The sequence below is a fragment of the Zosterops lateralis genome (genome assembly GCF_965231275.1).
Source record: "Zosterops lateralis genome assembly, chromosome: 3".
Taxonomy (NCBI): Eukaryota; Metazoa; Chordata; class Aves; order Passeriformes; family Zosteropidae; genus Zosterops; species Zosterops lateralis.
The window spans coordinates 113,065,466-113,084,702 of NC_139764.1; the positions used below are offsets into that span (position 1 = coordinate 113,065,466).

General features: G+C 52.7%; 1 protein-coding gene across 2 annotated transcripts; it reads right to left on the minus strand.

The window, feature by feature from the left end:
* Positions 1–4,045: 4,045 nt before the first annotated feature.
* On the minus strand, positions 4,046–18,053 carry STMN4 (stathmin 4). 2 transcript variants are annotated; one of them, XM_083858281.1, is made up of 6 exons: positions 17,256–18,053; positions 10,949–11,006; positions 9,464–9,559; positions 7,758–7,963; positions 6,089–6,280; positions 4,046–5,142 (listed from the first exon to the last, which is right to left on the minus strand). In XM_083858281.1, exons 2-6 carry the CDS (start codon positions 10,959–10,961, stop codon positions 5,083–5,085), a joined length of 567 nt encoding a protein of 188 aa, XP_083714407.1. In that variant the 5' UTR covers positions 10,962–11,006; positions 17,256–18,053; the 3' UTR covers positions 4,046–5,082. The 2 variants fall into 2 exon arrangements, with proteins under 2 accessions (XP_083714407.1, XP_083714406.1); XM_083858280.1 differs by lacking the exon at positions 4,046–5,142 and adding an exon at positions 5,149–5,545.
* Positions 18,054–19,237: the final 1,184 nt, after the last annotated feature.

The window sequence follows — 19,237 nt, forward strand, 5'->3', positions numbered from 1 at the left end:
TGGATCCCGTGGAATGTTGGGGATGGATGGATGGATGGATGGATGGATGGCCGGGAATCGTGCGGGGAAAAAAAACACGGATTCTTGGGAAGGACGGAACCCGCCGCTCTTGGGTTTTGTGGGATCCGACGGGGAATTGATCCAACGGGGGAGATCTCCCGGGAATGTGGAGGTGATTCCTGGGAAGGGAATTCCCAAGACCGAATCCAGTTTTTCAGATGATGACGGGAATCAGCTCCAAGATGATCCACGCGGAATTCCGTGGCTGCCAACCCAATGGAATTTCCTGATTTTCCACGTGGGATTTGTGATCCGAGTCCTCCAACAGGGGATATCTCCCAGGAATGTGGAGGTGATTCCTGGGAAGGGAATTCCCAAGACCGAATCCAGTTTTTCGGATGATGACGGGAATCAGCTCCAAGTTGATCCACGCGGAATTCCGTGGCCGCCAACCCGATGGAATTTCCTGATGGGGGATTTTCCACGTGGGATTTGTGATCCGAGTCCTCCAACGGGGGAGATTTCCTGGGAATGTGGAGGTGATTCCTGGGAAGCGAATTCCCAAGACCGAATCTAGTTGTTTGGATGACGAAAATCATCTCCAAGATGATCCACGCGGAATTCCGTGGCCGCCAACCCGATGGAATTTCCTGATTTTCCACGTGGGATTTGTGATCCGAGTCCTCCAATGGGGGAGATTTCCCGGGAATGTGGAGGTGATTCCTGGGAAGCGAATTCCCAAGACCGAATCCAGTTTTTCAGATGATGACGGGAATCAGCTCCAAGTTGATCCACGCGGAATTCCGTGGCCACCAACCCAAAGGAATTTCCTGATGGGGGATTTTCCACGTGGGATTTGTGATCCGAGTCCTCCAACGGGGAGATTTCCTGGGAATGTGGAGGTGGTTCCTGGGAAGGGAATTCCCAAGACCGAATCCAGTTTTTCGGATGATGACGGGAATCAGCTCCAAGTTGATCCACGCGGAATTCCGTGGCCGCCAACCCGAAGGAATTTCCTGATGGGGGATTTTCCACATGGGATTTGTGATCTGAGTCCTCCAACGGGGGAGATCTCCCGGGAATGTGGAGGGGATTCCTGGGAAGCGAATTCCCAAGACCGAATCCAGTTTTTCGGATGATGACGGGAATCAGCTCCAAGTTGATCCACGCGGAATTCCGTGGCCGCCAACTCGATGGAATTTCCTGATGGGGAATCTTCCACATGGAATTTGATGGAAGCAGGTTTTTATTCCCGAGGATTTCCAAAGATCCCAAAGATCCACCACCACACATGGGATTGGCTCTGAGGGAAGCCCAGGAGATCCGACGTCCGTTCCCAGGAAGGGAATTTTCCAATCCCAGGAAGGGAATTTTCCAATCCCAGGAGAGGAATTTTCCAATCCCATGAAGGATTTTTCGTGGGAAAACCAGGAAGGATTGTGTTCCACACCTGGATATCAACCTTTGGGAATAAAAATATTCCAAACGAAAACATTCCAAAGCAAAAAAAAAACAACAAAAAAAACCAACCTAGGAAGTTTTCCATTTTTCCTTCGGTTTTCACCTTTCCGCCCTTTCTCCAGCAAAGAATTCCGGATGGATTTTTTCCAGCCGTCCTAAAAAAGGAATGATCAGATTGGATTTAAAATCCATTTTTTTTTCACTGCCTTACTCTGGATAATTAGAATTTTTTAATTAATTACAATGACTAATTAGAATAATTAATTAGAATAATTAATTTTAATTTTCCATTGGTAGTTTTAGCCGGAAATCCTCCTTTTTCCCTGGCTTTGCCTTTTCCCAGGATCCGAATTTGGAAGAGGGACTTGGCTCCACCCTCCCTGTGTTTGGTGATGAATATTTAATTTAATTTAATTTAATTTAATTTAATTTAATTTATACTTAATTTATACTTAATTTATACTTAATTAAATGACCTTTTTTCCCTATTCCATGTTTCCTGAGGAGGGAAAGTCGGATTTATCCCTTCCTGCTTGGTGCTCTCCTGGTGGATTCTTTCAGATATTCCAGACTCTGTTTTCCTTGGAATGTTGTTTTTTTTACGGGTAAATCCATGGACAATTTGCCTTCCGAGCATCCCACAAATAAATAACTCCAAGAGAAAAATAAACCAACAGATTTTTTGGGTTTTCTTTGATGATTTCCAAGGATGTGAGGTATTCCCAAAATTCTCCTGGATATGTCTTGGATCTGGCATTCCCATTGGATCACCGGCCAAAATTCCATGATTCTCCCTGGATAATCAACACCCTGCTGAGGGATTGATCAATCACTTAATAAGCAACATCAATTAATTAATTGATTAATTGTTATTAAATAATTTCTGACATTATTAAACTCGACAATTCCCAAACTTTAGGAATCCCACATTCTGGAATTAATCCTTCCATCCTTCTTTTCCCAGGTGAAAATTCCTCCCTTTTATCCGACTCTTGGATTCCAGAAGGATCCAGGGAATCCTCGGAAGGAAAGGAGAGCTGGGATTTGGGAAAGGGCTGGAGGAGCCGGGGAATGGAATTCCCAGTGGGAAAGAGGAGCTTGGGGCGGGATCTTTATCCATAAAAAAATTCCCAGCTGGGCTGGAATTCCCAGAGAATCCCTGGGGAGTGTCCAAGGAAAGGCTGGAGCACCCTGGGATTGGGGAAAAGTATCAATGGGAGAAAAATCATTCCCCAAATCCTCCTTCCTCAGGATTCCCCAGCCCATGGGGCGGGATGATCCTGGAATCATGGAATGGTTTGGGTGGGGAGGGACCTCAAAGCTCGTCCCATTCCATGGGCAGGGATGCCTCCCACCATCCCAGATTTTCCAGGAAAAGTGTGGATGGATCCATGTCCTCTTCTCCTGGTCCCTTTGGAAACGCCCCTGGACACGACGGGAATCCCAGTTGCATCCATACGGAAGCCCAAACCCCATTTCCTGGATTTGTCCAATCCCACAAACTGGGGATCTCCCAATCCTCAAAAATTCCCAGGATCAGGATCTCCTTATCCCGGATCAGAGAGGATTGGATCAGGACCAAGGGACACTTTGGACCCTCTGGAATGCCGACGCTCCTAAACTTCGGTGCCGTTTTCCAGCGGTAAAAAAGATGGGAAAAGAATCCTGGCGTTGCTTCCTGCTCGGAGCTGGAGCAGGAATTCCCGGGATCTCCTCCTGGGCTCTGAGGAATGGATGAATTCCCATTGGCTGTTCCATGGATAACGCTTATGGATCATCCGGCCTCATCCAGCTCTGTCCCAGATTCCTCCTCTCCCAGAATTGGGAATGGAATTGGGATCCAACTCTGGGATGGGAAAACTCCATGGAAAGGAGCTTGGAGAGCCCAGATCTTCCAATCCCACCAACTTTATTTGGGGAAAGGGGGAAAACAGCCCATCCTCCCACCTTAATTCTCCTCCCTCCTTCCTTTTCCCAACTCCGGGATGTCCCAATCCCCAAAAAAATTCCCTCCCTCCTTCCTTTTCCCAACTCTGGGATGTCCCAATCCCAAAAAAAATTCCCTCCCTCCTTCCTTTTCCCAACTCCCAATCCCCCCCCCCAAAAAAAAAATAACCACACGGGAAGCACCGCAGGGATCATGGAAACCAAAGGAAAGGCCAAGGCAGTTTTATTTACATCCGTTGTGTACAAAAAAGAAAAAAAAAAAAAAAAAGAAAAGAAAAAAAGGACAGCTCGTGCCACAATCCGTCCCCAATCCCATTTTTTCCCCCCTCATTCCCAGGATTCTCCCTGGGGGCTCCGGGATCACGGTGGGAATCTCCCGGCACCGGGAAAAAGCCACAATTCCCTCCGGACCCGGATCGGAGCTTGGAATGTCTTATCCAGACATAGAGGAGACCAAACCCTTCGTTCACATTCTCAGGTTGGAATTCTGGGGAGGGTCACAGCACTGGGAAATGTTTCCAGCTGGAAATTGGGAATGGAGGGAATTCCCACCCTGCCCTGCCCTGGAAAATCCAATCTTCCTTCTCTCACCCTTCCCGGAGGCAAAGATTCCTCAAGAATGAACAGCTCCCCCCCAAAAAAACATTTCCTGGAATACTGGGGGGTTTTCCACCCTCTCTGGTGTCACCAGGAGGTGCCACCGCTGTCCCCAAGGGGTTCCCATGGATATTTTTCCCTGCTCTCCATCTCATCTCTGGCTCTCCACCTCTTTCCCAAATTTTCCTGATTTTTCCCAAATTTTTCCCTCATTCCCTTCCACCGTGGTCTCCACAGCCCCGCCCTGTTTTTTCCTGCTGCTCCATCTTCGGGAGCTGATGGTTTTCCAGCTGGAAAGGGGAAATTTCATCCAAGAATTCCCACCGGGATTGATTTTTTTTTTTTTTTTTTTTTTTTTTTTTGGGAGGTTCTTACAAAAAAAAGCTTCTTTGGGAATTCATGGGGCTTTCCAATGTCTTTCCCTTGGGAAGGATCCAACAGCCGGAAAAAATAAACCCTTTGGAGAAGGGAATTCCACTCCCTGACCACCTCTAACAGAGGGAGGAGCCTCCTCCCCCTTCCCAAAATTCTGGGAGGGGCAAAAAAACTCCACCAGATCTGGGAAAAGATCCCAAATCCAGGAGGGAACAAGGGAGGGAGGGACACCGAGAGATGGGATTGGGATTGGATGGAGAAGACTCCGGAGGGATTCCCGCCCGCCCCGCCTTGCCCAGCACCAAACGAAACTCACACACGACGCACATTTCCCCCCACAATTCCCTCCCCACCGTTATTCCCGGGATTTTTCTCCCCCCACCCCGGGGAGAAATCAACCTCGGGGCCGTCCCCTCCGGATTTGGCTGAACGGGGCGGGACCCCCACCCTTGGGTGGGGCATCCCAAAAAATTCCCGCCCTCATCCCTTTCCCCTCCCCACCCTCCCCCGGAACGACGACGACGATGACGACGACGACGACGACTCCGATGGCTTCTTCACCCCCTTCCAAAACTCGTCACATCCACGAACAAAGAAAGCAGAGGAAACGTCCACCATTCCCACAACCGTTTCCGACCTGGAGCCGCGGAAGCTTCCGGAAACTTCCCCCCCCCGGAGCTGTCAAGTCCCAGCAGCGCCTCTTTACCTGGAGGCTTCTTCCTTGAGCTCCTTGTTTTTCCTCACTTCTTCCGCGTGTTTGTCCTGCGGGATCGGGAAGCGGGAAAGGGGAAAGGAGGAGGAAGGAGGAGGAAGGGGAACACGCGTTAAGCCGGATTCCAGAATTCCAGGATCCCCAACGGCTCCGGAGGGGGGTCGAAGGCACCGAGGTTCATCCTCTCCTCCCCTTGGGCTTAAGGGCTGCTTGGTGGCACTTGGGGACACTTTGTCCTCGCCCTCTCTGGCTACGGAGGGAGACGTCAACCGTCCCTGGGATTAGCTGGGATTTTTTTTTGTTTTTTTAGTTTTTTTTCCGGCATTATCTGGCGCTCTCCGCCTCTGCCCCAACGGAGGCGCTCGGAGAAGGGCACTGGGCGGGCTCCGGATGTTTTGGAGGGAGCTGGAGGTGGTGAGGGTGGGATTTTCCGTGCGGAGGTTGGGAACAGACCTGATTCGGGAGAGAGAAGAGGGCTGGAAGGGTGGGAATGGCTCCCGGATTCGTGGGAAGGGAGCAAGGGGAAGAAAATCCCAGAGGTGGAGAAAAGTACAAAGGGGAAGTGGCCGGGATGGAATTCCCAGGGTAGTTATGGCTGCCCTTGGATCTCTGGGATTGTCCAAGGAAAGGTTGGACGGGGCTTGGAGGAGACTGGGATAGTCCAAGGAAAAGTTGGATGGGGCTTGGAGAAATCTTGGATAGTGGAAGGTGCCAGGGGTGGAACTGGATGATCCTAAAAGTCCCTTCCAACCCAACCATCCCGACATCCTACAATTCCCAGGATTCTGTGTCCCTCTTTGTTGGGACACGGGAAAAAAGGGCGGGCTTTGCTCATCCATGGATCCCAACTCTCCAAAATCTCCCAAACCTATGGATCCACCCGGGCAGGACTCCCCCATATCCCGATGGGAAGATGGGACCCTCCCTTTTCGGTCACGCCACCCCAGCATCCCAAAAACGATCCCAGCCCATCCCAATCCCTTTTTCCCACCCCACCTTCTCCTGGAGGCGCTCCAGCATGGCGGCCAGGTGCGCCTCGCGGTTCTCCTTGTTGGACTCCATCTTCTGCGCCAGCTTCTCCTTGGCCGTCTTGATGAAGTTGTTGTTCTCCTCAATGGCTTTTTGGATCACCTCCCGCTCGTGCTCCCGCTTTTCCGCCAGGTGCTTCAGCAGCTCCGCCTCCTGGTACTGGGGGGGAACAATCCCGGGATAAAGGGGACATTCCCGGGATAAAGGGGACAATCCCGGGATAAAGGGGACAATCCCAGGATAAAGGGGACATTCCTGGGATAAAGGGGACATTCCCGGGATAAAGGGGACATTCCTGGGATAAAGGGGGCATTCCCGGGATAAAGGGGACAATCCCGGGATAAAGGGGACAATCCCAGGATAAAGGGGACAATCCTGGGATAAAGGGGACATTCCCAGGATAAAGGGGACATTCCCGGGATAAAGGGGACAATCCCGGGATAAAGGGGACATTCCCGGGATAAAGGGGAGAATCCCGGGATAAAGGGGACAATCCCACGATAAAGCGGACATTTCCAGGATAAAGAGGACAATCCCGGGATAAAGGGGAGAATCCCGGGATAAAGGGGGCATTCCCAGGATAAAGGGGACATTCCCGGGATAAAGGGGACAATCCCGGGATAAAGGGGGCATTCCCGGGATAAAGGGGACAATCCCGGGATAAAGGGGACATTCCTGGGATAAAGGGGAGATTCCCGGGATAAAGGGGAGATTCCCGGGATAAAGGGGACAATCCCGGGATAAAGGGGGCATTCCCGGGATAAAGGCGACAATCCCGGGATAAAGGGGAGAATCCCGGGATAAAGGGGACATTCCCGGGATAAAGGGGAGAATCCCGGGATAAAGGGGACAATCCCGGGATAAAGGGGACATTCCCGGGATAAAGGGGACAATCCCGGGATAAAGGGGGCATTCCCGGGATAAAGGGGACATTCCTGGGATAAAGGGGGCATTCCCGGGATAAAGGGGACATTCCCGGGATAAAGGGGACATTCCCGGGATAAAGGGGACAATCCCGGGATAAAGGGGACATTCCCGGGATAAAGGGGACATTCCCGGGATAAAGGGGAGATTCCCGGGATAAAGGGGACAATCCCGGGATAAAGGGGACATTCCCAGGATAAAGGGGGCATTCCCAGGATAAAGGGGACAATCCCAGGATTAAGGGGACATTTCCAGGATAAAGGGGGCATTCCCGGGATAAAGGGGACATTCCCGGGATAAAGGGGACAATCCCGGGATAAAGGGGACAATCCCGGGATAAAGGGGGCATTCCCGGGATAAAGGGGACATTCCCGGGATAAAGGGGACATTCCCGGGATAAAGGGGACATTCCCAGGATAAAGGGGGCATTCCCAGGATAAAGGGGACAATCCCAGGATTAAGGGGACATTTCCAGGATAAAGGGGGCATTCCCGGGATAAAGGGGACAATCCCAGGATTAAGGGGACATTTCCAGGATAAAGGTGACAATCCCGGGATAAAGGGGACATTCCCAGGATAAAGGGGGCATTCCCGGGATAAAGGGGACATTCCCGGGATAAAGGGGACATTCCCGGGATAAATCCACCTCCTCCCGACCCCAAAAAAAACCACCATGGGGTTGGAGTCAGGAATTCAGGGGGTGAATCCCTACCTTTCTCCTCTCCTCCGCCGCTTCCAGCTTCTTCTGGATCTCCTCCAGGGAAGGGTCGCGGCGCCGGGGCAGGGAGGCGTTGAATTCCGGGATCCCGTCGAAGGACGGGGGTTTCAGGATGACCTCGAAGGACTGGCCCGAGGTGCGTTTGTTGAGCTCGATCACCTCCATGTCCGAGATGACGCACCACGTCAGGTCCACCGTGTCTGGGTGTGGGGAGGAAAAAAAATGGGATTGGGGATGATGAGCGAGGGGAATTCTCCACTGTGGGATTTTGCTGTGGGAATTTTGCCTTTCTCAGTTTCCAGGAGTTTCGTCCGGGTTTAGCGCAAATGGATCTCTGGGGTCATCAGGGGTGTGGAGTAGAAATTCCAGGATTCCCATGGATGGGGCTGAGGTGGGAATATTTGGGAGAGATGAGGGGTGGGAATGTCCCCATCTCTCCCTGCTTTGGGAATTGGGAATGGGAACATGATCCATTTTCCAGTGTAGATCCCTCTGGATAACCCAGAGGAGCTCCCCAAGGTTTTCCATATCCCCTGGACATGGATCGGGATGAAAAATGTGGATCCCACACTCTGGGATGAAGGAATGAAGAGGTCAGAGCCTCCCTGGATCCCAACCCATCCATGGGGCCAAGATTGGGAATATTTGGAAGAGATGAGGATTGGGAATGTCCCCATCTCTCCATCTCCCCCTGCTTTGGGCATTGGGAATGGGACCGTGATCCCTTTTCCAGAGAAGATCCTTGCTTCCCTATGGACGCAACTGGGATTCCCGTTGTGTCCAGGGGCTGTGTCCAAAGGGACCAGGAGAAGAGAACATGGATCCATCCACACTTTTCCTGGAAAAGCTGGGATGGTGGGAGGTATCCCTGCCCATGGAATGGGATGAGCTTTGAGGTCCCTTCCCCACCCAAACCATTCCATGATTCCAGGATCATCCTGCCCCATGGGCTGGGGGAATCCTGAGGAAGGAGGATTTGGGGAATTATTTTTCTCCCATTGGTGCTTTTCCCCATATCCCAGGGTGCTCCAACCTTGGACACTCCCAGGGATTCAGGGATTCTCTGGGAATTCCAGCCCAGCTGGGAATTCCTTCCCAAGATCCCACCCCAAGCTCCTGGATGGAGCTCCCCAAGGTTTTTCCACGGCCCCTGGACATGGATCAGGAGGAATTACCCAGCACTGAAAAATGTGGATATGGGATGAAGGGATAAAGGGCTCCTGGAGCCTCCCTGGATCCCAACCCATCCATGGGGCCAAGATTGGGAATATTTGGGAGATCCAAGGGTTGGGAATATCCCTCTCTCTACATCTCTCTCTGCTTTGGGAATTGGGAATGGGAACAGATTCCCTTTTCCAGTGTAGATCCCTCTGGATAACCCAGAGGAGCTCCCCAAGGATTTTCCACGCCCCCTGGACATGGATCGGGATGAAAAATACAGAGCCTACGCTTTGGGATGAGGGAATGAAGAGTTCCCAGAGCTCCTCTGGATCCCAACCCATCCATGGGGCCAAGATTGGGAATATTTGGGAGATCTCAGGGGGCTGAGTCTGCCCAAGCCCCTCCAGATCCCAACCCAGCCTCCTGCTGAATTCCCAAAAAATTCCAGAGACACCACGCTGAGTTCGAGCGTGATGAGAGGAGATTGGAGCCCCCCCAGAAATCCTGGAATTCCTGAGATGGGGAATGGGAAGTCTCACCTTCATAGGTGTAGGTCGGCTTGTTGAGGGGATCCGACAGGAAACAGGAGCAGAAGAGGGAGACGAGGGGCAGCTCCTTCATCTTCTCCTTGTAGGCTGGGAAGAGACGTCGGGATTGGGATTGGGATCAGAGCGGCTTCCCCGTGCCCAGGAAAAAGGGTTGGGATGGGAGGGAAAAGGGATGGAGGGAATTCCAAGTGCCAGGGAAGGGCTGGGGTTGGGGTCAGAGGGATGAGAGGGTTCCATGTGCCGGGAAAAGTTTGGGATTGGGGTCAGAGGGATTTGGGGCTCCATGTGCCAGGAAATATTTGGGATTGGGGTCAGAGGGATGGATGAGAGCTCCATGTGCCAGGTGTGGGTTGGGATTGAGGTCAGAGGGATGAGGGGGATGCCACATATAAGGAAAGGTTTGGGATTGGGGTCAGAGGGACGAGGAGGCTCCAGGTGCCAGGGAAGGGGTTGGGATTGGGATCACAGGGATGAGGGACTTCCATCTACCAGGAATCAGAGGTATTGGGGGAATTCCATATTCCAGGGAAAGGGTGGGATTAGGATAAAAGGGATATTGGGACTCCATGTGCCAGGGAAGGAGATAGGATCGGGATCAGGGGGATGAAGGGATTTCCCCACGCCAGGGAAAGGGTGGGTTTGGGGAGAAAGGGATGGGAGGAATTCCATGTGCCAGGGAAGGTTTGGGATGGGAGGAATTCCATGTGCCAGGGAAGCTTTGGGATTGGGATCAGACGGATAGAGAGATTGCTACATCCCAGGGAAGGTTTGGGATCAGGATTAGAGGGGTTTTTCACATCCCAGGGAAGGTTTGGGATTGGGATCAGAGGGATGGGGGGATTTCCACATCCCAGGGAAGGGGTGGGATCAGGATTAGGGGGATAGGAAGAATTCCATATACCAGGGAAGGATTAGAATCGGGATCACAGGGATGGGAGGAATTCCACATCCCAGGGAAGGTTTGGGATCAGGATTAGGGGGATGAGGAAATTCCACATTCCAAGGAAGAGGTGGGATCAGGATCAGAGGGATAAGGGGAATTCCACATCCCAGGAAAGAGGTGGGATCAGGATTAGGGGGATGGGGGAATTCCACATCCCGGGGAAGGTTTGGGATCGGGATTAGAGGGATTTTTCACATCCCAGGGAATAGGTGGGATCAGGATTAGGGGGATGGGGGAATTCCACATCCCAAGGAAGGAGTTGGATTGGGATCACAGGGATGGGAGGAATTCCACATCCCAGGGAACAGGTGGGATCGGGATCAGAGGGATGGGGGAATTCCCACATCCCAGGGAAGGGGTTGGTTTGGGATCACAGGGATGGGAGGAATTCCACATCCCCAGGAAAATGTAGGATCGGGAATGTGGCCATCCCCAGCCGAGGATTCCCCGGGAAGGACTCGGGATCGTCCCGGGCTGTTGATCCCAGTTTGAGCATTCCAGGGATTTGGGGTGCTGGGGTGGGGGTGCCCTACCTGCCAGAGTCATGGCGAGGAAATCCTTGGAATTCTGCAGGAAGAACAATCCCGGGGCCTGCAGAGGGAAGGGAGGGATCTGGTCAGTGGTGGAGTGCTGGGAATAGGCTGGGATGGAGGGATGGGATAACGGGATAATGGAATAACGGGATGGGATAAAGGGACGGGATAATGAGATGGGATGGGGAAATGGGACGGGAGGATGAGATGGGATGGGATGGGATCCATGGGATGGGATAATGGGATGGGAATGCACTGGGATAACGGGATGGGATGGGATAAGGGGATAAGGGGATGGGAATGCAATGGGATAACAGGATGGAAATGCAATGGGATAATGCAATGGGACAATGGGATGGGATAGGATGGGATTGGGATGGGATGAGGGTAGGGATGGGCAAATGGGACGGGATAACGGGATGGGATGGGATAATGGGATAACGAGATGGTACAGGATGGGATGGGATAACGAGATGGGATGGGATGGGAATGCAATGGGATAATGGGATGGGAATGCAATGGGATAACAGGATGGGATAATGGGATAATGGGATGGGAATACACTGGGATGGGAAATCAATGGGATAACAGGATGGGACGGAATGGGAAAGCAGTGGGATAATGAGATGGGATAATGGGATGGGATGGGAATGCAATGGGATAACGGGATGGGATGATGGGATAATGGGATGGGGTGGGATGGGAATGCAATGGGATAATGGGATGGGATAACAGGATGGGACAGGATAATGGGATGGGACAACAAGATGGGATGGGAATGCATTGGGATAATGGGATGGGACAGGATGGGATAACAAGATGGGATAATGGGATGGGACGGGATGGGACGGGATAGGATGGGAATGCAATGGGATAACGGGATGGGATGGGAATGCAATGGGATAACGGGATGGAACGGGATGGGATGGGATGGGATAACAAGATGGGATAGGATGGGAATACAATTGGATAACGGGATGAGATCAATGGGATGGTAATGGGATAGAAATGCAATGGGATAATGGGATGGGATCAGTGGGATGGGAATGGGATAGAAATGCAATGGGATAACGGGATGGGATCAATGGGATGGAATGGGATAATGCGATGGGATGGGATCAGTGGGATGGGATGAGCACACACCAGGACAACAGACACATCCCGTGGGATGTTCCCGGCACATCCAGCCTTTCCCAGCCCCCTGTTCCCAACCCGCACCGGGAGCCACACCTGGACACACCTGGACACACCCAAATTCCCAAATTCCCCCCCTCATGCCCCAATATTCCCAGTCCTCAGCTCCTCCCTTCCTGATGCTCCAGGATCCTTTCCTGCATCCCACTGGGATTTTTCCAGGGGTCTCCATGGAACATCCCCAGGACCCCCCACCAACCCCGTGGGCTTGGAATGGGAATTGGGAATCACGAAAACCAGGATAATCCCGCCTGTTCCCCATTCCCAGGGGGATTTGGGGTGTCATTCCCTGTGGAAATGCCCTTCCCAGCTGCACCAAAGGTGGGATTTGGGGATTATTCCTGGATTTTCACCCCCTTTTAAAATGGGGATCCCTAAATCCCTGCAGCTCCCTATAGAAGGAGCATTCCAGGGCTGAGCCACGCCCCATCCATCCCGAAAAATCCCAGCCCTCATTCCCCCAACCCTGCAGGGATCTGCCTCAGGAATCCCAAAAATAACCCGGCCGCAGCTTCCAGTGGGAACAAGGGGGAGAAAATGTGGGAAAATCCAGCTGGGATCCCCTTTTTCCAGGAGCTGAATTCCTGGAGTGTGGATAACCCAGCTGGAAGTGATTCCCTGCTCTCTCTGCTGCCAGTATTCTCATCCTAGATCCTGCTTTTTTTTTTTCCTGGGATCTGCTGGAATTCCATGCCCATTTCCCGTGGTGTTCCCAGAGGAAAAAATGTGGGATCGCCCAGCAGAGCCAGGAAAGGTGGGAAAATGGGATCCATCCCCATGGATACGGCTGGGTGGGAGGGGAGTGGTCCAGCCCCGTTCCTGCCTGGATGGAGACGCTTTTCCAGGCGTTTGGAGGAGGGAATTCCCTTCCCTGCCCCGATTCCCAGTGGGAGCAGGGCCGTGGTTGGGGGACTGATGGTGTCACCCCAAAATCCCCAGTGGGGATGGAGTGATCCCAGTCCTGACCCCGCAATCCCAGTCCTGACCGTGCAATACCATTCCTGCTGACCCTGTGATCTCATTTCTTACCCCACAACCCCATTCCCAACTGTGTGATCCCATTCCTGACCATGCGATCCCATTCCCAACCCCATGATCCCATTCCTGACGGTGCAATCCCATTCCTGTGATCCCGTTCCCAACTGTGTGATCCCATTCCCAACTGTGTGATCCCATTCCCAGCCAGGTGATCCCATTCTCAACCCCATGATCCCATTCCTGACCATGCGATCCCATTCCCAACTGTGTGATCCCATTCCTGAATGTGTGATCCCATTCCCAACTGTGTGATCCCATTCCCAATTGTGTGATCCCATTCCCGACTGTGTGATCCCATTCCCAACTGTGTGATCCCATTCCCAACTGTGCGATCCCATTCCCAACTGTGTGATCCCATTCCCAACTGTGTGATCCCATTCCCAATTGTGTGATCCCATTCCTGACCATGTGATCCCATTCCCAATTGTGTGATCCCATTCCTGACCATGTGATCCCATTCCCAACTGTGCGATCCCATTCCTAACTGTGTGATCCCATTCCCAACTGTGTGATCCCATTCCCAACTGTGTGATCCCATTCCCAACTGTGTGATCCCATTCCCAGCCAGGTGATCCCATTCCTAACTGTGATCCCATTCCCAACCACGTGATCTCATTCCTAACTGTGATCCCATTCCCAACTGTGTGATCCCATTCCCAGCCCCACAATCCCATTCTCAGCCCCACAATCCCATTCCCAGCCCCACAATCCCATTCCCAGCCCCACAATCCCATTCCTGACCCCACAATCCCATTCCTGACCCCACAATCCCATTCCCGGCCCCACAATCCCATTCCTGACCCCACAACCCCATTCCGGACCCCACAACCCCATTCCCAGCCCCACAATCCCATTCCAGCCCCACAACCCCATTCCTGACCCCACAACCCCATTCCGGACCCCACAATCCCATTCCCAGCCCCACAATCCCATTCCTGACCCCACAATCCCATTCCTGACCCCACAATCCCATTCCCAGCCCCACAATCCCATTCCCAGCCCCACAATCCCATTCCAGCCCCACAACCTCATTCCTGACCCCACAACCCCATTCCCAACCCCACAATCCCATTCCTGACCCCACAATCCCATTCCCAGCCCCACAATCCCATTCCCAGCCCCACAATCCCATTCCCAGCCCCACAATCCCATTCCAGCCCCACAATCCCATTCCAGCCCCACAACCCCATTCCCAACCCCACAATCCCATTCCTGACCCCACAATCCCATTCCAGCCCCACAATCCCATTCCAGCCCCACAACCCCATTCCCAACCCCACAATCCCATTCCTGACCCCACAACCCCATTCCTGACCCCACAATCCCATTCCAGCCCCACAATCCCATTCCCAGCCCCACAATCCCATCCCAGCCCCACAATCCCATTCCTGACCCCACAATCCCATTCCCAGCCCCACAATCCCATTCCCAGCCCCACAATCCCATTCCAGCCCCACAATCCCATTCCTGACCCCACAATCCCATTCCCAGCCCCACAATCCCATTCCCGTCCCCACAATCCCATTCCCAGCCCCACAATCCCATTCCAGCCCCACAATCCCATTCCTGACCCCACAATCCCATTCCCAGCCCCACAATCCCATTCCCGTCCCCACAATCCCATTCCCAGCCCCACAATCCCATTCCCAGCCCCACAATCCCATTCCTGACCCCACAATCCCATTCCTGACCCCACAATCCCATTCCTGACCCCACAACCCCATTCCCAGCCCCACAATCCCATTCCCAGCCCCACAATCCCATTCCTGACCCCACAATCCCATTCCAGCCCCACAATCCCATTCCCAGCCCCACAATCCCATTCCTGACCCCACAATCCCATTCCAGCCCCACAATCCCATTCCTGACCCCACAATCCCATTCCCAGCCCCACAATCCCATTCCTGACCCCACAATCCCATTCCTGACCCCACAATCCCATTCCCAGCCCCACAATCCCATTCCTGACCCCACAATCCCATTCCCAGCCCCACAATCCCATTCCTGACCCCACAATCCCATTCCCAGCCCCACAATCCCATTCCCAGCCCCACAATCCCATTCCCGACCCCACAATCCCATTCCTGACCCCACAATCCCATTCCTGACCCCACAATCCCATTCCCAGCCCCACAATCCCATTCCTGACCCCACAATCCCATTCCCAGCCCCACAATCCCATTCCTGACCCCACAATCCCATTCCCAGCCCCACAATCCCATTCCTGACCCCACAATCCCATTCCCAGCCCCACAATCCCATTCCTGACCCCACAATCCCATTCCCAGCCCCACAATCCCATTCCTGACCCCACAATCCCATTCCCAGCCCCACAATCGCATCCCAGCCCCACAATCCCATTCCTGACCCCACAATCCCATTCCTGACCCCACAATCCCATTCCCAGCCCCACAATCCCATTCCCAGCCCCACAATCCCATTCCTGACCCCACAATCCCATTCCCAGCCCCACAATCCCATTCCCAGCCCCACAATCCCATTCCCAGCCCCACAATCCCATTCCTGACCCCACAATCCCATTCCAGCCCCACAATCCCATTCCCAGCCCCACAATCCCATCCCAGCCCCACAATCCCATTCCTGACCCCACAATCCCATTCCTGACCCCACAATCCCATTCCCAGCCCCACAATCCCATTCCCAGCCCCACAATCCCATTCCTGACCCCACAATCCCATTCCTGACCCCACAATCCCATTCCCAGCCCCACAATCCCATTCCTGACCCCACAATCCCATTCCTGACCCCACAATCCCATTCCTGACCCCACAACCCCATTCCCAGCCCCACAATCCCATTCCTGACCCCACAATCCCATTCCTGACCCCACAATCCCATTCCTGACCCCACAATCCCATTCCCATCCCCATAACCCCATTCCCAATCACACAATCCCATTCCCAGCCCCACAATCCCATTCCTGACCCCACAATCCCATTCCTGACCCCACAATCCCATCCCAGCCCCGAGCACATGGCAGGGACACGGATCCCAATCCCTCCTGAGGTGCTGCCACCCCCTTTTCCCCACCCTGAATTCCCATTTTTTTTTTCCCTGGAAAAATCATCCAGCCACGGATGGAAGAATAGGAAAAGGTTGGGGGATTTTTTTGGGGGGGTCCTCCCCATTCCAAATTCCTGGAATCTTGGGAAGCTCCAGAGGGGGAAAAAACGGGATGGCAGCACCTCCTTCCTCCCTCCTCCTCCTCCTCGTTTTTTCCCTTTTCCCAGGAATAATAATAATAAAAAAATAAAATTCCAGCGGCAGGAATTCTTGTCCTGCCCCCACATTTTTTTGGGGGGGCTCTGGGTGGGTGGGGCGGTTTTATAAAATCCTGGGAATGTTGAGGGTCTCCCAAAAATTTTTTAGGATGTGGAGAGGAAGGATTGGGATCCCTGGAATGAGGAGGGAGCGGATCCACCCCTGGAATTCTGGGGTGGGGCGAAATCCTGGGATTTTGGAGGATTTGGAGCCCCCCAGGATTTTGAGGGTTGAGAATCCCGGGATTTTTTAGGGGAAATCGGGATCCACGAGAATTTTGAGGGCAGAAAATCCCAGGATTTTGGGGGGGATCCGAGTCTCTCAGGGATTCTGGAATCCCCTAAGGATTCTGAGGGTGGAGGATGCGGATCCCAGGAAAAATTTTGGGAATTCTGGGGGTGAGGATCCCTGGGGAATTCTGGGGGTGATCCCCCCTCCTCCCAGACCCCAAATTGGATGAAGATGAGGATGAGAATCTCCAGCAGGAACAGGATAAAAGCGAATTCCAAGCGGCTGGAAAAACCGGGAAGAGCAGGACCACCTCCCCAAAAAAAAAAAAAAAAAAAAAAAAAAAAAAAAGAGATTTGGGGAACACCTTGGGGGGGATATATGACAAAAAATTAGGGGGATCATCACCTCCAGAGAAAAAAAAAATTAAAATAAATTAAAATTTTCCGCCTAAAAACCCCCTAAATCCATCCGAAACCTCCCGATTTGAAGGGAACTCGTTAAAAATCCTAAAAAAATCCCAAAAAATTCCCAAAAAAGGGCGGAGGAGCCTCCCAATACTCACCCCCACGGCGGTGGTCGCGCTGCTCCTGGAGCTCTCCCGGATCCTTTAAACGCGGCTTTGGAACATCCCGGGTGGGGGGTCCCCAGCGCCCCCCAATGACATCATCGCCCGGCTCTCTGATTGGCTGAGAGCCCGTGCGGGTGAGGGCCCCGCCCGGTGACGTCACAGCCCGCAGCTATTTTGGGGTTGGAGCAGAGAGAGAAAAAAAAAAAAGGGAAAAAAAAAAGGGAAAAAAAAAAGGGGAAAAGGGGGGGAAAAAAAGGAAAAAAAAGGGGGGGAAAGGGGGGGGAAAAGGGAGGGAAAAAAGGGAAAAAAGGGGAAAAAAAGGGGGAAAAAAGGGAAAAAAAGGGGAAAAAATGGGGAAAATGGGGAAAAAAAACGGGGAAAAAAGGGAAAAAAGGGGAAAAGGGGAAAAAAAGGAAAAAAAAGGGGGGGAAAAGGGGGAGGAAAAAGGGGGGAAAAGGGGGAAAAGGGAAAAAAGGGAAAAAAAGAAAAAAAAAGGAAAAAAGGAAAAAAATGAAAAAAGGAAAAAAAAGGAAAAAAAAGGAAAAAAAGGAAAAAAAAAAGGGAAAAAAAAGAGGAAAAAAAAAGGATGAGAAAAAAAAATCAAGGGATTAAAAGATAAAAAATAGGAAGGTGGATTTGGGGTTAAAAAAGGGGATTTTTGGGGAGGGTGGGATTGGGGAGAGAGCGGTGGGATGGGAGGGGGGACCCGGAGAGGGACAGAGCGACAAAGGGACACCGAGGGGGGCGAAGTGGCGCCGGTGCCTTTTTGTCACGTCCTGGGGGCGTCCCCAAAATCTGGGGGGACAGTGGGGTGACATCAATATGGGGGGACAGTGGGGTGACATCAATATGGGGGGACAGTGGGGTGACATCGATATGGGGGGACAGTGGGGTGACATTGATATGGGGACAGTGGGGTGACATCGATATGGGGGGACAGTGGGGTGACATTGATATGGGGGGACAGTGGGGTGACATTGATATGGGGACAATGGGGTGACATCGATATGGGGACAGTGGGGTGACATCGATATGGGGACAATAGGGTGACATCGATATGGGGGGACAGTGGGGTGACATTGATATGGGGGGACAGTGGGGTGACATTGATATGGGGACAGTGGGGTGACATCGATATGGGGACAGTGGGGTGACATCGATATGGGGACAATGGGGTGACATCGATATGGGGACAATGGGGGGACATCGATATGGGGACAGTGGGGTGACATCGATATGGGGGGACATTGGGGTGACATCGATATGGGGACAATGGGGTGACATCGATATGGGGGGACATTGGGGTGACATCGATATGGGGACAGTGGGGTGACATCGATATGGGGGGACAGTGGGGTGACATCGATATGGGGACAGTGGGGTGACATCTCCAATATGGGGACAGTGGGGTGACATCGATATGGGGACAATGGGGTGACATCGATATGGGGACAGTGGGGTGACATCGATATGGGGGGACAGTGGGGTGACATCGATGTGGGGGGACAGTGGGGTGACATCGATATGGGGACAATGGGGTGACCAATATGGGGACAGTGGGGTGACCAATATGGGGACAATGGGGTGACATCGATATGGGGACAGTGGGGTGACATCGATATGGGGACAGTGGGGTGACATCTCCAATATGGGGACAGTGGGGTGACATCGATATGGGGGGACAATGGGGTGACATCGATATGGGGACAGTGGGGTGACATCGATATGGGGGGACAATGGGGTGACATCGATATGGGGACAATAGGGTGACATCGATATGGGGGGACAGTGGGGTGACCAATATGGGGACAGTGGGGTGACATCGATATGGGGACAGTGGGGTGACATCGATATGGGGACAATGGGGTGACCAATATGGGGACAGGGGGGTGACATCGATATGGGGGACAGTGGGGTGACATCTCCAATATGGGGGACATTGGGGTGACATCGATGTGGGGGGACAGTGGGGTGAC